The sequence below is a fragment of the Fundulus heteroclitus genome, chromosome 13 (assembly GCF_011125445.2).
Source record: "Fundulus heteroclitus isolate FHET01 chromosome 13, MU-UCD_Fhet_4.1, whole genome shotgun sequence".
In the NCBI taxonomy this organism is placed as follows: Eukaryota; Metazoa; Chordata; class Actinopteri; order Cyprinodontiformes; family Fundulidae; genus Fundulus; species Fundulus heteroclitus.
In genome coordinates, this window is record NC_046373.1 from 38,496,538 (window position 1) to 38,517,252 (window position 20,715).

At 46.5% G+C, this 20,715-nt stretch overlaps 2 protein-coding genes across 5 annotated transcripts in view; both read right to left on the bottom strand.

Moving 5' to 3' along the window:
• Positions 1-8,739: 8,739 nt before the first annotated feature.
• On the bottom strand, positions 8,740-13,779 carry zgc:101785 (Annexin domain-containing protein). 4 transcript variants are annotated; one of them, XM_012852188.3, is made up of 13 exons: positions 13,687-13,779; positions 13,431-13,520; positions 13,246-13,342; positions 13,065-13,165; positions 11,388-11,501; positions 11,226-11,316; positions 11,061-11,140; positions 10,671-10,709; positions 10,449-10,539; positions 10,282-10,377; positions 10,151-10,206; positions 9,039-9,146; positions 8,740-8,953 (listed from the first exon to the last, which is right to left on the bottom strand). In XM_012852188.3, the coding sequence occupies exons 2-13, from the start codon at positions 13,473-13,475 to the stop codon at positions 8,894-8,896; spliced, it is 978 nt and encodes a 325-aa protein (XP_012707642.3). In that variant the 5' UTR covers positions 13,476-13,520; positions 13,687-13,779; the 3' UTR covers positions 8,740-8,893. The 4 variants fall into 4 exon arrangements, with proteins under 4 accessions (XP_012707642.3, XP_012707643.3, XP_036001610.1 ...); XM_012852189.3 differs by having other exon boundaries at positions 13,449-13,520; positions 13,687-13,723; XM_036145717.1 differs by having other exon boundaries at positions 13,431-13,581; positions 13,687-13,703.
• Positions 13,780-17,470: 3,691 nt separating this feature from the next.
• The window catches only part of crybg2 (crystallin beta-gamma domain containing 2), a 38,846-nt gene continuing 35,601 nt past the window's right edge, over positions 17,471-20,715 (bottom strand). Inside the window, 3 exon segments of the mRNA XM_036144817.1 lie at positions 17,471-18,068; positions 19,187-19,346; positions 19,578-19,736. Coding sequence (XP_036000710.1) covers positions 17,980-18,068; positions 19,187-19,346; positions 19,578-19,736 — 408 coding nt within the window. The 3' untranslated portion in view covers positions 17,471-17,979.

The following is a 20,715-nucleotide window of genomic DNA, read 5'->3' on the forward strand; positions in this document are numbered from 1 at the left end:
ACTATTATTGAAGTTAACTTCAAGATTTCCTACTAAATATGTCTTAGAGAGCGGGGACTGGAACGTGGTCATGGATGAATAGACACCCCAATAAATTCACCAACCCCCTTCAAAATGATTTTTGTCGGATTTATGTAACAATTTAGGTCTTATTGACTTATGGAGAGACAAACATATCAATGAGATTCAATTGTCCTGGTTTAAATCAGATGTTTCGAGCAGATCCAGAACAGATTTCTGGTTGGAAACAGATGATATTCTCAAACTTACATCAGACTGTAATATCTCTACTTAACTCCGCTAACGGACCATTGCTGTATTAATTGATCAATTACTCCTCTTCCCGAGAGTGTGAGAAATAAAAGTTACTGGAAATTTAGTGTAAACCTTTTAAAATATGATCTCTATTGCAGTGAAATAAAAAATGTGTGAAAAATATGTTAAAAGATGATTCAATAATAGCCTATGTGAATATAAATGGGAATATTTGAAATATAAATATGGGTTCACTCCGTCTCTTTTAGCAAAAACCTAAACAAAAAACATAATGATCTGGAAGAGGTAAGGTTAGTTAAAGATATCAACTTTCAACTATTGTCCTGATTTCAGCGGTTTGGGCTGATGTTAACCAAACAATACCTAACAGACAGTTATTTATTAACATTAAATAACTTAAACAGTATGTAATAGCACAGCATTTCAAAGCCTGGTAGAAAGTGCAAGATTCTAAACAACTACCATCTCTCCTGGCCTGTAACTACTATTTATATATATATATATATATATATATATATATATATATATATATATATATATACAAATCGATTAAAGCTGGGTCTTGAGGATATTATTTCTGAAACACAAACTGGTTTTATGCATAACAGATCTATTCACAACAATATCAGACTGGTACAGGATTTACTTAAGTACAGTGACATGTTGATATGTTGGAGCATCTTTCTTTTCAAAGTTCTGCACATGTTCAGTTTTGGACCCAATTTCTGTAAAATAGAAAGCTTTTGCAATGATGCCACTAGCTCAGTAGCCCCTCCACATGTTAATAATTAATAAGAGAGTGATTCAGGGTTGCAACATCACTCCCATCCTGTTGGCACTTCAAGGGATGGTAATCTTCATAAAAATCTGATATGAGTCCAGACCACACCCCTACAGTACTTGAATTAATATTTTCTCCAAAGCATCAGGCTTAACTCTAAACTCACAGAAATGTGAACTGGTTCAATTCAATAAAAATGTTATTTCTATAGCACCAATTCACAGCATGTCGTCTTAATGTGAGCTTCTGAGCTTTCTGTGTCTCTGCTCTGTCTTCTCTACCATAGAAAGTACTCCTGGGTCAATGTGAGCTTCTGAGCTTTCTGTGTCTCTGCTCTGTCTTCTGTAACATAGAAAGTACTCCTGGGTCAATGTGAGCTTCTGAGCTTTCTGTGTCTCTGCTCTGTCTTCTCTAACATAGAAAGTACTCCTGGGTCAATGTGAGCTTCTGAGCTTTCTGTGTCTCTGCTCTGTCTTCTCTAAGCCCACAGTGGGTCGAGGCAGATGAGCGTTCACACTGAGCCAACAAGAGAGACAAAAAAGCACAGAAGCTCACATTGACCCAGGAGTACTTAGTAATAATAATATATAGTAATGGTAATATCATCTTTATTGTCATTGAAACATACATTACAACGAAATGTGTTCTCTGCTTTTAACCCATCCCCTTGGGGAGCAGTGGGCTGCCATGTGCGGCACCCGGGGAGCGTTCTGGGGTTAAGGGTCTTGCTCAGGGACCCAGAGTGCAGGCACTGGGGATCGAACCGGGTACTTGCGTCCTTCTCAGAGTGCAAACGCACTGCTCTAACCACTAGACCAACACTTTCTATGGTAGATGGTAATAGCGGGTGATCTGTCTTCCCCTGATGATGTCACAGCTAACACAACACCAGACCAGGTGTACCTTCTATGAAGATAAAAGAGAGAGAACAAAAAGTTAAAAGCTGAAATAACAAACAATGCAGATTGGAGAGCAGTAGGAGAACTCAGCAGAGAGAGAGAAATAGACCCTGATGTCCTCCAGCAGCCTAAGCCTATAGCAGCATAACTATAGAGGTAGCTCAGAGTAACATGAGCCACTCTGACTAGAAGCTTTGTCACAAAGGAAAGTTTTAAGATTAGTCTTAAAAGTAGACGGGGTGTCTGCCTCATGGACCAAAACTGGGAGTTGGTTCCACAGGAGAGGAGCCTGATAGCTAAAGGATCTGCCTCCCATTCTACTTTTAGAGACTCTAGGAACCACCAGCAGACCTGCAGTCTGAGAGCGAAGTGCTCTGTTAGGAACATACGGGGTAATCAGAGCTCTGATATATGATGGAGCTTGATTAATTATTTATTGTCTTTAAAAAGGCATATTTAAATATTTAAATATTTATTTTACATTTCATAATTTAATGGTACAGTTAATTGTTTAATGGAACAGTTAATGGTGCATTTAAATATTTAATTTTACATTTCATTATTTCCCGGCTCATTCATTTCTTTGCTGGTATATTTGTTTATTTAATATTGTCCCCTTTAACCTTCCACAGTGAAACCGAGTGAACAGCGTTCCCGTTAACACAGCCGGAGAAGACAGGATTCCAATATAGTGACAGCCAGGAAAGTTGCTGTTTTCTTTGAAGTACTTCTAACGAACGTCGTTTAAAACTCTACTTTCCACATGTAAAGTTATTGAAAAAGCTGAGTTTCAACAATTAAACACCTTCTTAACAACGACCAGCCGCTTTGATGTTTTCCAGTCAGGTTCCCTCACCACAGTACAGAGACCGCCCTGATCAAGGTGCTGGTTCTGTTGGACCTCAGAACCTCAGTGCTGGTTCTGTTGGACCTCAGAACCTCAGTGCTGGTTCTGATGGACCTCAGAGCAGCATTGATACGGTTGACCATGATATGTTGTTAGAGCGACTGGAGAGCTAGCTCAGACTCTTTGGTACAGAACTCAATTAGTTCAAATCCTCCCTAAAGAACAGGGACTTCTTTGTGTCAATAAGTAACTTCTGTGGGGATGTGGGGTTCCCCAAGGTTTCATCCTGGGATCCCTTCTATTCACTATCTATATGCTATATAGTGAGGACCCGGTTCTGAAGTCCTCACTAAGACTAAGAACGTAGAGAACATGGACCCGGTTCTGAAGTCCTCACTAAGACTAAGAACGTAGAGAACATGGACCCGGTTCTGAAGTCCTCACTATGACTAAGAACGTAGAGAACATGGACCCGGTTCTGAAGTCCTCACTAAGACTAAGAACGTAGAGAACATGGACCCGGTTCTGAAGTCCTCACTAAGACTAAGAACGTAGAGAACATGGACCCGGTTCTGAAGTCCTCACTAAGACTAAGAACGTAGAGAACATGGACCCGGTTCTGAAGTCCTCACTAAGACTAAGAACGTAGAGAACATGGGCCCAGTTCTGAAGTCCTCACTAAGACTAAGAATGTAGAGAACATGGACCCGGTTCTGAAGTCCTCACTGAGACTAAGAACGTAGAGAACATGGACCCGGTTCTGAAGTCCTCACTAAGACTAAGAACGTAGAGAACATGGACCCGGTTCTGAAGTCCTCACTAAGACTAAGAACGTAGAGAACATGGACCCGGTTCTAAAGTCCTTCCACTAAGACTAAGAACGTAGAGAACATGGACCCGGTTCTGAAGTCCTCACTAAGACTAAGAACGTAGAGAACATGGACCCGGTTCTGAAGTCCTCACTAAGACCAAGAACGTAGAGAACATGGACCCGGTTCTGAAGTCCTCACTAAGACTAAGAACGTAGAGAACATGGACCCGGTTCTGAAGTCCTCACTAAGACTAAGAACGTAGAGAACATGGACCCGGTTCTGAATTAGCACCTAAATCCATCACAGACTTGTTATCAGGGCATCAACCCTCCAGACCACTCAGGTCTTCTGGCTCCAGCCTGCTCTGCAGAACCAGAACCAGAACCAGAACCAGACATGGAGAAGCAGCATTTAGTATTTAGCATTTAGAACTGGGTCTATTCTGTTTGTTGATACTAGGAGCGGCCATGTTGGGTCTTTAGTTTTAGACCCCATAGAGACCCAGAATGGAGGCGCAGTCTTCCTGCAGATAGAAGGTTGTAGGTTTGTTGAAGAGTTTCTCATCATCACTGCAGTGTTCCTCTTCCAGCTCATCCCAAACGCTGAGGAACATGATCTGGAGCTCCTCAGTCCACAGCTCAGACCTTCAGCTGCTTTTCCCTTTGAGGAAATAGTTCATTTGTTTTTTCAGCTGGTCAATAATCCACCTGTTTCCCCTTCAGGCTGCAGCTTTCTACCTAAACATTGAATCATAACCGGATAAAAATTAAACCTTTGGTCAATAGATGAAGAAATACTTTCATCCTGACCTTCATGTCTGTAAATAATCTTCCTGAACTTTTATCACCAGCGTGTTCACTCACAGCTTCCTGGTTCCAGGTTCAGGTGGCTCCATCATACATCCCCCTCCTACCTGAGTCGTCACATAAAAACAGGATCAGAGTTTTTTCCTCTATGATGAGTTTTTTTCAGCTCTGGTCACATCGCAGCTTTCAGGTGAACTTCTCCGCTGCTGGTTTCTGCACCATGAAGACATTGGCGCTGCTCCTCCTCTGTCTGCTTCTGCAGACGTTCCAGCAGGTATCTGATCACTATAATTCATTTCTAAATGACTAGAGACACTTTTTGTTGTGAGCAGGGCGGTTTCTGGTTGGGTTGAAGAGGTTTTTCCTTAGAGTCATTAAGTTAAAATTTGCGTTTTAATACTTTTTGTATGTGACGTAGTTCTGACTCCTGCTGCGATCCTGCTGTAGAAGCTAACCTGCAGAAGGTCCAGCGCGTTTCAGCTCACGCATGTAACAATTTTAATAAATACTGAGATGCTTGCATCAAATTATTCTTTTATCTTTATGATTTGTAATTAATCTTTTTACTTCATGGCCATGTGTTGAGGACATCATGAATTAATTTTTTTCTCTCTGCCTTACAAATCAAAATCCCCCAGAGGGGCCGACACTACCTTTCGTATACACCTGTACAGGTTATCCAATCAGATGTTAGGGTTTATTTTATGAAAGTTACCAAATATATCACGTTGTACTTTAGCACAGGAAATGAGAAAAACTATTCATTTTTATATGACTAGATATTTAATCAAGTTTATGTAGGATTGATTAATAAATTGAAACAATAAAAATATATTGAAAAAATTAAATGAGGAAGAAGGCCCTGCAATACAGTTTGAATCATGTTTGGAAAATATAAATATTAATTTCTACTAGTATCAGGATGTCATGGTGGAGCCTACAAAGATTAATAAAGTTTTACAGCCTTACAGATGATTTCAAACAGCAGCTTTCCTTAAACTGTTGGTAGAATATGAGCCGCTGGCCTGGACTGAGCAGCCACACCGCCGGATGTGAAGGACAACATTTAACATTTTTAATTTGGTGCAATAACTTTCTCTACTGGAGCATTCATTGGTCCAGACAACCTTCTTAGGTCCAGGAAGGATTTAGGACAGTCGGCTCATTTGTTTTTATGCAAAAGGTTTCAGTTAGTCTGTCAAATATTTATCCTTTTTCTAATAATTAACACCTGGACTAGTTTTATCATTGAAAGATAGCAGAAGAAAGCAAAGCTAGTGGTTTAAACATAAACATCTTGCCTTGGTACCAGACAGCAGATTCTCCAGAAGACATCTGGTTTGTCCATGGGGGCCGCAGCAGACTTCAGTCTAACTTCATGTGTTGATTTTGGAGCAGGAGGTTCTTTCTTTGTCAGAACTTCCTCAGAGTAAAGTGAGGTTAAACTGGATTTACTGGAGACAGAGGTACTGGTCTTCCAGCACTTTGTGGTGAACCTTGGTTGTTCCTGAACATGAGAACTAGTTCCTTTTCATCTGAGGAGGACAGTTTGGATCTTCTCCCAGATCTTGGCAGAATGTAAACCCTTCTGAAAACCTTGGATTCTGTACAGTTGTTTGAACAAATGATGTAATCAGCAGGATGTTTAGAAAATGATCCAAAAGGCTTTCCAACCCTAAATCTGGAATATCTCCTCCTTAAGTCTTCACTGAGTTTCTTGGACTTTCTCAGAGTTCTGACTGTTCAGCCCAGTGATGCTGTCAGAGAAATGATGTTCCTGCTGTCAGATGGACTCGTGGTCACTTAGACGATGCCAGCAGCCTTGTTAAGTAAAACCACTCCAGAACCTTCAGCAGTCCTAGTTTTAATCAGATTTTATTGAATGTATGGATCAATTTGGGCCTTTATGGCTAAAATGTTATGCTTAAATGACCAAAAGCTGTCCAACCTTCTAGGCTAACATCTGTGTGACATTTACTGTCATCTTGTTAAACCCGTGATACTAACACTGATTGAACCAATTCTCCACCCAGGCTCCATCAGCCTATGGAGCAACAGCTGTAAGCAATTCAACCACGGCACCACCAACCGACTCATCAGCTGCACCACCAACCAGAACAACCACTGCACCACCAACCAGAACAACCACGGCACCACCAACCAACTTATCAGCTGCACCTCCAACCGACTTATCAGCTGCACCACCAACCAGAACAACCACTGCACCACCAACCAGAACAACCACTGCACCACCAACCGACTTATCAGCTGCACCACCAGCCAGAACAATCACTGCACCACCAACCAGAACAACCACGGCACCACCAACCAACTTATCAGCTGCACCACCAACCAACTTATCAGCTGCACCTCCAACCGACTTATCAGCTGCACCACCAACCAGAACAACCACGGCACCTCCAACCAACTTATCAGCTGCACCACCAACCAGAACAACCACTGCACCACCAACCAACTCATCAGCTGCACCACCAACCAGAACAACCACGGCACCACCAACCGACTTATCTGAATCACCTGATGAATCAACCACAATGGGAAGTTTCTCAATTGAATCTCCTTCCAATTCACAGTGCACATCTCCAGACAGCCAGACTACAGACACTCTGACCACCACCACCGCTACCACCACCACCACCACCACCGCTACCACCACCACCACCACCACCACCACCACCACCGCGGCTGGATGCTGTGGCTTCAGAGCTCCTCTGCTGCTCTCTGCTGCTCCTCTCCTGCTCTGCCTGTTCTTCATGTGAGCCTCGGACACCACCAGATTCAGCCCCGGTGGCACGGAGGGGCGTTTGGGGTTTATTTAATCATTTTGCCAACTTTCTTTTATTCTGATTCAATTTGTCAATCATCCAATTTAACCAATCCACCGAGTGAAGGCAACATGCTAGCTATGGTTAGAGGGGGCGGGTCACTGAGCCATGTCGCTGTCGCTGGTGCAGCATGGAGATTTGGACTAGTTTCCAAACAATTACAAGAAGTGACAACGGAGTAAACGAGGGAGCAAGAAGCAGCGGCATTCATTTGTGTTGGGAACGTGAGCACTGAAGTCAATTCATGCTAGGAGGGTTAGCTACGGCCACTAGGGAGCAGAACCGAGCAGCGAAACTGAGAGAAATGAAAGAAACTATGGTTCCCAGCAGACAGAAGGGAGCACTGCTTTATTCTGCTCCTTGTGCTGCCTATAGTTTATGCTCATGTCTGACGTTTGAGCTAACTGGACTCAGCAGCCCTACTCATGCTGCCAGATCTGACAGAGGGTCTCCAGCCCAAACAACGTAAAACCCGCCCAACAAAAGTACAAAGTCTCAACCTGTCAAACTCGTTAAAACCATAGAACTAATAAACACATAATGAAGAACACGCCATTAGCGACAACTGCACTAAAGTAAAGAAAAAGCGTCACACCTACAGGCTCCCCACAAAATGTGCAATCAGGAAACTAAATCAGACATTGCAACCGTAATACCAATTACCAGCAGCCTCCCAGCACCAGTTATAAATCTAACTTCATATAAATTCATTTCTGTCTCAGAGTATGGATCAATCTACCATTTCTCCTTCACACGCAGCCATGGAACATTTAGAAGTTGTCAGCAGAATCAACCCCATCTGGTTGGAGATGGCCTTTTATTAAAATGTAGAAATGTAAAATGTCTGCCGCACAATGACGACTATTCTGATAGAATTTTCTTGATTCTTTTGAAAAACCAAATATTGTGAAAAGCATTTTAACAACCAACCAAAAGCTATTTTTTCCCAGCTCAACGTGTTCAAATGGAGCCCAACTGACAGGAACCCACCCGATCTGGCAACGCAGACCCGCCCAATCTGGCAACGCCAACCCGCCCAATCTGGCAACGCAGACCCGCCCAATCTGTGGGAATGGTTCACAGACAGAACCACTGAAGCTGGGTCCAATCAGCGGTACCTCCACAGAGAACGCTCTTTTTTTACCTGCTTATTTTCCTGTTTTATTTTCCTGTGTTGTAACCATGTAAACACTTTGCGTTGTCCTTGTACTGAAGTGTGAGCTACAAATAAACTTCCTGTTTCTCCTGGAATCTGCTGGAGCGTCTGAGCAGAACCACCAGGGATGTGATTTGTTCTTTATTCTCTGAGGAGGGTTTTGGTTAAATAAAGATTTGATTTGTAATATTCTGAACTGGACTGATGAGTTTATTTATGCCGGTTTGTGTTTGAGATGACCAGAATAAATGAAATTTATGTTTGCTCTTATGGTTCCGCTCGGTTTGTTGTAAATGTAGGAGAACGTCGGTTCTGCTGATTGTTTATGAAGGTTCTTCATGTTTTAATGAGATCAGGAGGCAGAACAATAAAAACAATGAACCAAGCTGGTTCGACAGCACAAAGTGGTAAAGCTTACAGATGAAAGTCAGAAACATCATTAATAATAAACTGGTTCCTGCTGCTTCAGTTTAATCTTCAGATCGACAGATGGCCTGCAGAGCCTGCAGATGTTCTCCTTTAAAATGTTTCTGAGAGACAATCAGAGAACAAACATGTCAGTATCTGGTGCTCATGGTTACCTGGTTACCTGGAGACCATGTGACTGATGCTCACCTGCAGGGCCGAGTACAAAGAGCAGCCGTTCAGTCTGAGGAACGCCGCTCGGATTTGCAGGAGGTCCTCCTCGCTGTGGGACACCATGATCCCCTGAACCAACGGTGTCTGCAGACAGAGGTGGGTCACAAGGTCTCATCAGTAACCGTGATGAAAGCGACCGCAGAGGAACCAACGGCTCACACTGAGGAGGTGCTGGGATCAGCAGCTCCTGGCTGCAGTGCAGGAGCCAGCAGGGAGGAGAAACTCTGCGCCTGAGAAGGTGCGCTTACTTCTCTACAGGACATGATCACATGATCTACAGCCCACTTTTAAATATGGCTCAGCAGGAACGAGCTGTGAAACACCTGAGGCCGTTAAACTGTTAACATCTGCTGAGCTCAGTCAGGTGTACAGATGTTTCCTACAGAGACCATGACTGCCTGGAGTTCAGTTACTGCTCACGCTTAAAGACTCATGAAGCTTTTTGGTGTGACAAGCAGCTGTGCATCATGTATGTTTAAAAAATGATTAACTCTATATTCAGATGTCTGCGAGCCATCAGGGCAGGACCCACAGGTTCCTCCAGGAGGATTTAACGCTGCAGGTCGGTGACTGGATGCTACCTGCTGGGTTCCTCAGAGAGAAACTGAACAGACCTTCAGGAGGATCTGATGGAGCTTCAGACGTGATGACATGATGGAGCTTCATCAGACCGACCCTCAGGCTTCAGCTTAAAGGAAATCAGTAAATGTGCGTTCCTTGTTCAGCTGCTGACGGTGGTGAGCTACATCACCGCCAAATGAATCGTTTGCATTGGATATGCTGAACCCGGCTCATTAGTGGCGCCCCCTAGTGGTTTGCACCTCTCTGTCACCATCCGAGGAGATTTAAATGTTTTTAATTAGCTGCTAAAAGTAGAGGCCTAGTTTTAGAACTCAGTAAACTTCAATCTATCCGTCCACAGCTACTAGCCTGCTGCTGGATGTTTGTCTGGTTGGAAAGACAAAATAATTATTTCACGTATTACTTTATAAATAAAAAACAGATTTTCCAGCCCCCCCCCTCACAGCCTGCATATGAGAAAAGAGAAAGCTGAGATCCCTCCATCTATTCGTCAGTCATCTTCTCACCTTCATGGTGAGCAGTCTCTGGGCCAGGTAGACCTCGGGGTTCTGGATGCACTGAACTGTTCCAACACAGACAGAACCATGAGGAGCGGATCAGGAACATCAGAACAACCAAACCTGAGATCTGTCCTCACCTAAAACTCTCAGGCCGAGTCGAAAGTCTCCTGAGAAGCTTTTCTCCACCAACTGGTCCACCGTCTGCCCGGTCTCCAGCTCCAGCTCCATCAGCACTGTCGGGACGTTCACAGTGAGCAGAACCTCCTGCCTTCCACCTGCAGGCTCCGCCCGCTCACAGACTCACCTTTATTCAGGTGATCCGCGTCTCTGGACGTCAGGATGGTGATCCACGGTTCTGCTTCGGCCTTCTTCCCACTCAGAGACGCAGCGAGAGCCTTCAGACAGAGCGGAGCTGGGGTGACTTGGACCAACCAGAGCTGCTTTCTGAGGCTGAGCTTCAGCAGGAGGAAGCTGCTGAAGCTCAGCCTCAGAAAGGCTGAAGGCCCGACCACACGGAGAGCAATACCTGAACGTCTCTCTGAACAGAACCTGCAGCAACGTCTTTCTGTTGGGAGAAGATCAGAAAACGTCTCAGAAAGCTGGAAGCTTGACCTTCTGGTCGGGACTGAACAGTTTTTAACCAGATTAAACAGATCATCCCATGGAGAGCTGCTCTGAGTGAAACCCAGAAGACATTTAGCTCCACGTTCTGCAGCGCTCAGCAGATCTTTCTTCTTCTCACACATCAACCTCCTGCCTTATCTGCTCGTCCTGTTCTCCTTGATCTTAATGACTTTAGTCTACATCAGTTGAAGACTTCCAATAACCAGGCATGCTTCCTGTTTCCTGAAAAGGTTCTGATAGAGTTCTGATGAAGTTCAAGTTCAGGAGGAAATGGAAAAATAACTCGGTTTACCTTCAGCAGAGCCACAACCAGCTTGGCAAAGTCTCCGCTGGTCTCTGATCTCAGCTCCTTCTCCAGATCCTTCTTGTAACCTGAAAACAGAGAAGAATCCATCATCTGAGTCGACAGCCGGACCCGGGCGGGTCTCATCCACAGCAGGAAGGTCCAGAAACTCACTCTTCTTGTAGGCAGCACTGATGTCCTGCAGCTTCTGTCCAGAGCGCGTACACAGGATCTCCAGCAGCGTTTCCTCATCCGTGCCCAAACCCTGCAGACACACGGACGGCGTGAACATCCAGGCGGGGATCCAAACATTGCCAGTCGGACCCAGAGGCTCACCGCCATGGCGTCCTTCAGCCGGTGGGCCTCCAGCTGGTCCGGCAGCATCAGCAGCTGCAGCAGCAGGTTCTCCAGGTCTCCAGAGAGAGCCTTCTTCAGAGCTGCACTCAGGTCCTGCAACACAGAGCAGAAGACACGGCCGGGTTAGAACGTCCCAAGATGTTCTGAATACCACACCCAGGTTCTGCCGTTCTAAGGTGGTCAGATCCGTCCAGACCTGAAGCTGATTAACGGCCAAAGAGAAGAGAAGGTTCCAGGACACGGACCCGGATCTAGATCCGGTTCTAAACATGTTCAGACTCATCTCATGTGAACAGAACTTATTCCAAGCCGCCATTACTCACTGAGTGGAGGAACAGGCGGGAAAACTAAATAGACCTCGCTGCAGCGCTCAGCAGGAAGTACCGTCATCACCATCATCATCATCATCTTCCTCCTCAGCAGAGGCGTGTCTGCTGCCCCCGAGAACACGCCGTGTTCTCACAAAGACCTTCACTTTGGGCCAGGGTTCTCCTTCATAACCTGTCTGCAGAACATCTCGCCTGTCCTGAAGCAGAACTCGCTTCTTTCCACAAGTTGATTTAACCTCAGCTCACCTTCTGTTCTCAATATTCTTTGAAACAGATTTTAACCTCTGAGGTCCATCATCCTGCAGAGAGGAGAACATCTCAGCAGCTTCAGCCCAAGGTCAGAGCAGGAAGCTCAAAGAAATGAGCAGAACCCAGGAGCTCCACCTCAGACTCTACAGGCCATGACCCTGAACCAGTCTGGCTGCTGGTTGAAGGAGAACCAGGATGGCAGGACTGAGTTAGCAGAGCTGCTCCTGGAGGAACTATGATGGAGGAACCATGGTGGACAGAACCATGATGGAGGAACCAAACACAGCAGATCAGCAGAAACACCTGGTAACACCTGTCCAGCACAACGGAGGAGAGATGATGAGTTTGTTCTGCGACTTCTGGACAAGGGAACCTTACAGTCCCTGAGTGGACCACGGTCTCCTGGACAGAGAAGTTTCTCCTGAATGGTGGAGGGAACCTCTGAGAGCCGAGCAGAAACCTCGAAAAACTGAAGAGTGGACCGAAGTTCCTCTGCAACGATGTGAGAGACTGCTGAGAGTAATACTGCTGAAAGAGGTTCTACCGCTTCTGAAGGATGTTCTGCTGCTACTGAAGGAGGTTCTGCTGCTACTGAAAGAGGTTCTGCTGCTACTGAAAGAGGTTCTGCTGCTACTGAAGGAGGTTCTGCTGCTACTGAAGGAGGTTCTACTGCTACTGAAGGAGGTTCTACCACTGCTGAAAGAGGTTCTGCTGCTGCTGAAGGAGGTTCTACTGCTGTTCTACAGTTTAGTGGGTGAGGCTGTGAGTTTTCCGCTGACAGGTTTTACTCTTTAGTCAGACCAGACAAAGACCGGGTTCTGGACAGAACTCGCTGAGGAGTTCTATGCTAACGTGGCTGTGTTCCTCCTCTCTCCACCCTGTGCTCACGTCCTCTGATCCCTGCAGGGAGGAGCGGGGCGTGAGGAGGTGCTGGGACGGAGCAGAGGAGGCCACACAGGCGTGTTGGCAAACAGAACGTTCTGCCTGCGCACACAGGCGTGTCGGCAAACAGAACGTTCTGCCTGCGCACACAGGCGTGTCGGCAAACAGAACGTTCTGCGCAGACCTCCATCCACACCTGTCTGCTCTCCGGCTTTGTTTGCTCCTGGAAGCTCTTGGCGATGAATTGTCTCTGGGCGTTGCTGCGGTTGGTCAGGATCCTCACCAGCGTCACGGCGTCTGAACAAAGTCCACAGAGATTAGATGCGGGTTGTGGGCGGTGCGGAGGAGCGCGTGCTGTGACGCAGCAGGTAGCCTACCTTTCCTCTGCAGCGCCGCCTGGATCTCCGCCACATCCCTGTCAGGGTGGAAGCTGGAGAAGGGCCGGATGGTTCCGAGGGTCCCCCACCACATGTCCTGCAGAACCGCAGGAAGACGGGAGGCGTTTATCTGAGGAACGTCCTCCTCCAGCACCGCAGATAACCTTACCTTCAGAACCACACACCTGCTCAGGGTTACTCACAGAAGAGGCGAGGAAGTCAGGATCCATGGCGCCGGAGGAACAACTTACACAGAACCAGTCAGCAGCAACCACCTTCAAACAGAACCACAACACCGTGAAACCTTTCACCAAGCCTCCTCAGGAGAACCCGCAGCTGCTGGAGAGAGGAACCCCTCCCCAGAACCAGAACCATGACCCAGACCGGAAGGTCCAGATTCTGTTCCAGAGCCTTCCCAACAGAACAAATCAGCCCTCTTACCTGAAACGGTCCTCTACGCGTCTGTGTCCTGGGTCACAGAGACGCAGCTGCTGCAGGTACACCCACCTGCTGCCAGGCCCGCTCCTGGCCAATCAGAGCGCAGCATTCCCAGGCTCAGCCAGCCCATTGGTCCGTGTGAGGACAACTACAGCCCACCTGGAAAGCGATATGGTCCTGGGTAAACAGGAATCCTGACAGGCGGGTTCCTGTGCAACCTGAGCCTGACGCGGGCAGGAAGTGATGCTCCGTTAGCTCCAGATTCCACCGGATAACAGCGATGATCTGATGAGGAACCACCTGTCTGCACCTGAGGAGCAGGTGATAAGCTCACCTGAGCACTTCAGCCGCCACGTTCCCCTGGTCAGACCTGAATGACGTCCTGAAAGCGCATGTCTCTGCTGCAGCTCAACGGTTCTTCATTCTGTCGTTGGCTGCAGAGAACCCGGACTCCTGTGCTCACAGAGAACAGCTGACGTTCTGCAGCCGTGGGGAACCACCTAGAACCGACCCAAACCTCCACCAACCAGCAGAACGTTTTCATTTAACCTTCTACAGGTGGATTCTTTTCTTGATCTCCTTCACGGGACCAAGAAACACTGAATGACATCCCAGATCTTACAGGGTTCTGTCCTGGTACCACCAGAACCCTGCAGCTTACTGTAGTCCTGTCCAAGTCTCACAGGTTCCTTTCCCTGAGCCATCCTCTCATTCCTCCAGCCTGAAGGCATCTCAAAGGGCTGCACAGAAACAAAACAGAAAACACGAATCAAGAACAACTAAAACATTAGAAGAATTGTCAGAAAAATGTCCTTCAGAACCAGCAGGTAAAACCGATGAGCCAAGTGGGTCATAAAGGTTTCAGATGTTAAACATGGGAGCCGGTTCTGTAGCAGGAAAGGATAAAAACTGAGGCCCCATCTGAATTGCTCCTACCTCCTACCTCATCTCCTACCTCCTACTTCATCTCCTAGCTCCTGCCTCCTACTTCATCTCCTACCTCCTACTTCATCTCCTAGCTCCTACCTCCTACTTCATCTCCTACCTCCTACCTCCTACTTCATCTCCTACCTCCTACTTCATCTCCTAGCTCCTACCTCCTACTTCATCTCCTAGCTCCTACCTCCTACTTCATCTCCTACCTCCTACCTCCTACTTCATCTCCTAGCTCCTACCTCCTACTTCATCTCCTACCTCCTACTTCATCTCCTACCTCCTACTTCATCTCCTACCTCCTACTTCATCTCCTACTTCATCTCCTACCTCCTACCTCCTACTTCATCTCCTTCTTCCTTCCTCCTTCCTCCTGGACCTTTCCAGTGGTCAGCAGTCAGAACTGCATCCTGGGGAGGAGAGGAGCCTCGGACTGCTGGGCGCCTTTTCAGACAGCCTAATGGACATCATCTAGGTAGACGTCCATGGACTGGCGCTGCCTAGTGGAGCTGATGTTTCAGTGCGGCCGCCATCTTGGATGGGTCTCACGCGACCCCAGGGCCTTAATTTGTACCGAGGAAGCCGACTAAAATAATTCATAACTCCCTGAATTTTTACCTGATTTTGGTTTGTTTCAAATAGCAGCGATGTTATAAAACAGGACGCTGTTACACATAAAACATGTTTTCATGATGATAGTCATTGTTTTATGCTCTTAAAGACATGTGGCATTAGATATTAATAAATGTATAAATGAATATAGTTTAGATTTGAATCATGTTTGAATGCTCATTTAAATTTGTCACATGTACAATCCTGAGCCTTTTCTACACACCAGCAATAAGTTCTTCATATTTCTGCGTGCTCTGCATGCACACATGCATAAACAGTTATTTTAAAGGGCAGGAAAAATGTTCCAGGTCATTCCAGTGTCTTACACCCTGCTTGCAACTACGGCTGGAGCTTAAGAGCTTTGAAAAAGAACGGCTTTGCCGTGATGGTACTCGGTAACTTCAGGGTTCTTAATCTGGCAACGTGATTCAGCGTTGGTGAAATACAGAGATAACAGATTAATAAGCATGAAATTATGGTCCATGGTTGGGTTTCTGCAATATACTCCAAAATCCGCTCAGCAGTCTGTGGCTCCTTTCCTCCCTATGAGAGTTCTGTTGAAATGTGAAGGAACAGGAGCTGTTATTAAGGCTCCATCTGAATACCCTCAATAACAGCTCCTACCTCCTAACTCCTTTCTCCTGCTCCTAGCTCCTAACTCCTGCTCCCTGACCTTTCCTGGGTCAGCAGAACTCCATCAGGGAGGAAAGGAGCTTCAGCTGCTGAGCTGATTCCAGACTTTAACTCTGACGTCATTAGTGACGGAAACATGGAGGATGGAGTCAGAAACATGGAGGATGGAGTCAGAAACATGGAGGATGGAGTCAGAAACATGGAGGATGGAGTCAGAAACACGGAGGATGGAGTCAGAGACATGGAGGATGGAGTCAGAAACATGGAGGATGGAGTCAGAGACACGGAGGATGGAGTCAGAGACGTGGAGGATGGAGTCAGAAACATGGAGGATGGAGTCAGAAACACGGAGGATGGAGTCAGAATCATGGAGGATGGAGTCAGAATCATGGAGGATGGAGTCAGAATCATGGAGGATGGAGTCAGAAACACGGAGGATGGAGTCAGAAACACGGAGGATGGAGTCAGAAACATGGAGGATGGAGTCAGAAACACGGAGGATGGAGTCAGAGACACGGAGGATGGAGTCAGAAACATGGAGGATGGAGTCAGAGACATGGAGGATGGAGTCAGAGACATGGAGGATGGAGTCAGAAACATGGAGGATGGAGTCAGAGACATGGAGGATGGAGTCAGAATCATGGAGGATGGAGTCAGAGACATGGAGGATGGAGTCAGAATCATGGAGGATGGAGTCAGAATCACGGAGGATGGAGTCAGAATCACGGAGGATGGAGTCAGAAACATGGAGGATGGAGTCAGAGACACGGAGGATGGAGTCAGAGACACGGAGGATGGAGTCAGAAACATGGAGGATGGAGTCAGAAACATGGAGGATGGAGTCAGAAACATGGAGGATGGAGTCAGAAACATGAAGGATGGAGTCAGAGACATGGAGGATGGAGTCAGAGACATGGAGGATGGAGTCAGAAACATGGAGGATGGAGTCAGAATCATGGAGGATGGAGTCAGAGACATGGAGGATGGAGTCAGAGACATGGAGGATGGAGTCAGAAACATGGAGGATGGAGTCAGAGACATGGAGGATGGAGTCAGAAACATGGAGGATGGAGTCAGAATCATGGAGGATGGAGTCAGAAACATGGAGGATGGAGTCAGAGACATGGAGGATGGAGTCAGAATCATGGAGGATGGAGTCAGAGACATGGAGGATGGAGTCAGAGACATGGAGGATGGAGTCAGAAACATGAAGGATGGAGTCAGAGACATGGAGGATGGAGTCAGAGACATGGAGGATGGAGTCAGAAACATGGAGGATGGAGTCAGAAACATGGAGGATGGAGTCAGAGACATGGAGGATGGAGTCAGAATCATGGAGGATGGAGTCAGAAACATGGAGGATGGAGTCAGATCCTACAGCTAGATCATCCAGCCTTCTGGAGATGTCCGGGATGTTTTGGAGACTGAGCCGGACCCAGTCTATGTTGTCCAACACCACGTCCTGTTTCTCAGTGACAAGCAGCTTCATATCAGAACCAATATTATTAATGCAGGACAGTGTTTGAGGAGGAAAGGCTCCATTTAGCTTAGGATTAAATGCCTTTGTGAGCTTTACAGGATGATCTCCCTTTCAGAACCAGTCGCAGAATTCTTTCACTGTCACTTTATTTTTTATTGAACATTTAAAACCATTCCCTCATATACAATATTTATCTAAATATAATCTATTTAATCTGACATATTAACAGAGCTGAAGCCAGTTCATGTAACAGTAAGAAGCCATAAACGGGTCCAACAGGAAGAACCGGGCTGCAGTAATGTCCAAACACACGTTCTGGTGCCGCTTCATTCAGAGGCAGGATCAACAAAAACGGTTTGATCTGCAGAGGTCCAGTCTGACGAGGCGGGCAGAACTTTCACAGGAGCTCAGAGCATCACAGAGAAGCAGAAAGTGATTAAATCGGGTCCAGCAGAACCACAGTGGGACGTTCCTGCAGGTCCACCGCTCAGCAGCCAGGCATCGGATCAGAACAATCAGGGTCAAATCTTAGATGAGGAGCATCTCTCCAGGACATCCTGCAGCCTCACAGCTCCACCTGCAGGTCTGGGCGGGTCCAGAAGAACCTGCAGCTCAGAAGGTCTCATCGCTGCCGACGGCTACAGCAGCTCCATCTCCCACTGCTGACTCGGCCTCTCGTCGTTCTCCAGCATCACCACCACGTGTTCCTTATCGTACGTTCTGCCACCTGGAGAACACAAGCATACAGAGGGCTGAAGAGCAGGCGCTGCTGTGGAACATCTACAAGCTGACGGAGGAACATCCATAAAGCTGAACTCAGGTTGATGTCCGGCTGCAGGAAGCTAAAACATCTCATCACGATGGCTGGAGTCTGTCTGATCCAGACCTGCAGAACAATCCAGAAAAGGTTCCCCACTTTATGAGAAGCACCGTCTTCAGTCAGACTGGAGATCCTCTGAAGGTTCCTCATCCCAGACTTTCAGGCTGAAATGGTGCAGCTGCTGGAGCAGCAGAGGACGGCAGATATTCAGTAACTGACCCAGACGGCCAGAAACGTCCCGTCCTGACAGCTGATGCTGCAATATTTGGCATTTAGGCCACTAGTGATGATTCAGCTGTGATGTGACTTTATTGTGATTTATCAGGCAGTGGTACCGTCAGTTTATTGGTTTAGTCAAATATAGAACAACTGGAACCATAACTATCAGAATTAAAGCGTAAACAGTAAATCATGGCGACGCTTCATTGAACTGGAAATAATTAAAAATGTTTGTGCTCCAATATTCTGGTTGTTCTAATTTTCGTGTATAAATGTGATGCTTTAATGTTTCCCTTCATTCTGGGTCGGAGTGCAGATGTTAGATGAGATGCGTCTGGAAATCACCATCCGGTACCTGACCATCTGTGGTTCTGATCCCCGGCGCACCAAGGCCCGGTCCAAAGCTCAGAGAGGCAGCGCTGGACCTTCACAGTAACGGTTCTGTTAGCCGGTCCAGAACCTGGAGAGCCAGGCTGGTTTGGTACAGCAGCAGGGATGCAGCGTAAAAGACCCGAACGACCCAGACCCAAGTTCTGCCCCCCCGGCTGGGCGGTTCTCAGGACTGACCGTCGCTTTAGGCCCCCCCCACACTAAACCACCTCTGGAGCGGAGAAGTTTCAGGCGCCTCTCCGCTCCGCCACACCTGAATGAAATGAGGGAATTTTGCGTTGCATTTAAATATAGCTCGTTTAGAATGACGCAGCAGGTCAGGAGACGCGTCTCCATCTCTGAGCTCCATCACAGAGCTGAGAGATAATATCAGAACAATTCATCAGCAAATAAGGCAAAAGTCCATCCAGCCTCACCTTTTACATCCAGCACCATCCCAGGGAAGGTCACGCTGCTGATGAGGCCGCTCATCTTAGCCGACCAGGTCTGGATCGGCTGCCGGGTCTCGTTCCACAGAACCACCTTAGCTGCCGGCTCCACGCTCCCCATGACTTGCAGACACATGGTGGGAGCCAGCTGCAGCGGAGACGCAAGGAGAGAAAGCAACGTTTGTAGTGAGGCTGAGCTGTTCAGGGAACATTACAGCGTGTGGCTGTAGAGCAGGAGGCTGCATGGATCAATAGGACAGGCCTAAACGTCTGTGGAGGTGCGTCATTACAGAGGAACGTTTAACTGATGCTGCGTCTAAGCGCTGATTAACAGGAATTTAACCGCAGACGTCTGTGACGGCCCGGCTGTGGGCTTCACCTTGTTCTTGATCAGTCCATCCTGGTAGAACCAGATGTCGCTCAGCGGCTCCACCTCGGCGGTCGCCACCACTCGGCCCGTCTTCATTTCCTCCACGCCTCCCTGCACCGACAGGAAGTGGCCGCTCGCCTTGTTCTTCACACGGAAAAAGTGCCGCTTCTGCAGGAGGATTAGATTCAACTTTATTGTCATTACACAGGTACAAGGCAATGAAATGCAGTTCAGGTCTAACCAGAAGTGCAATAGCAGCAAGTGCAGGATAAACAATGGTTCCATAAGTACAGGACATGATTTATTACTGAATAAATATAGAGATGGATACTATTATAAACAGAATTTTACTGATAGATTTGTCCTATGAGTATAATATATAGATAACTAGTATTGTGAACTAAATTTACAGCTGGATATGTACCAGATATAATATACAGGTGGATATTACTATGAATAGAGTTTTACAGATATGTACAATAGCATAATATACAGATGGTTGTTGATGAAAATCAACCAGAGGGATCATATTTCTCCTGTTTTAGCTTCCCTTCATTGGCTTCCTGTTAAATCAAGAATAGAATTTAAAATTCTCCTTCTAACGTATAAAGCCCTTAATAATCAAGCTCCATCATATATCAGAGCTCTGATTACCCCGTATGTTCCTAACAGAGCACTTCGCTCTCAGACTGCAGGTCTGCTGCTGGTTCCTAGAGTCTCTAAAAGTAGAATGGGAGGCAGATCCTTTACTCCCAGTTTTGGTCCGTGAGGCAGACACCCCGTCTACTTTTAAGACTAATCTTAAAAGTAGACGGGGAGTTCTCCTGGTTCTCCTGGCATTCACTCCTGGTTCCTGCTTGTCGGGACTTTGATGCAATCAACTTGTTTCCTTATATAGGACATTTTTGACCAATCTGTATAATCTGACCCAATCTGTATAATATGATTGAACTTGACTTTGTAAAGTGCCTTGAGATGACATGTTTCATGATTTGGCGCTATATAAATAAAATACTATTGAATTATAACAGAGTTTACATGTACTATGAATATTTGTACAGGTGGCTATTACTATAGGCAGAATTGTGAGCATGATATACAGGTAGCTATTACTATAAAATGTATAAATAAAGTTTGGACAGCAGCT

Bases quoted from the DNA above. Each gene is read 5' to 3' on its own strand.
- zgc:101785 (XM_012852188.3), bottom strand. From the start codon at position 13,475: ATGGATCCTGACTTCCTCGCCTCTTCTGTGAGTAACCCTGAGCAG. The intron at 11,317-11,387 runs GTGAGCCTCTGG...GTGTGTCTGCAG, and splicing joins GGCTGAAGGACGCCATGGCG to GGTTTGGGCACGGATGAGGA. The intron at 9,147-10,150 runs GTGAGAAGATGA...CTCTGTCTGCAG, and splicing joins AGAGACTGCTCACCATGAAG to ACACCGTTGGTTCAGGGGAT.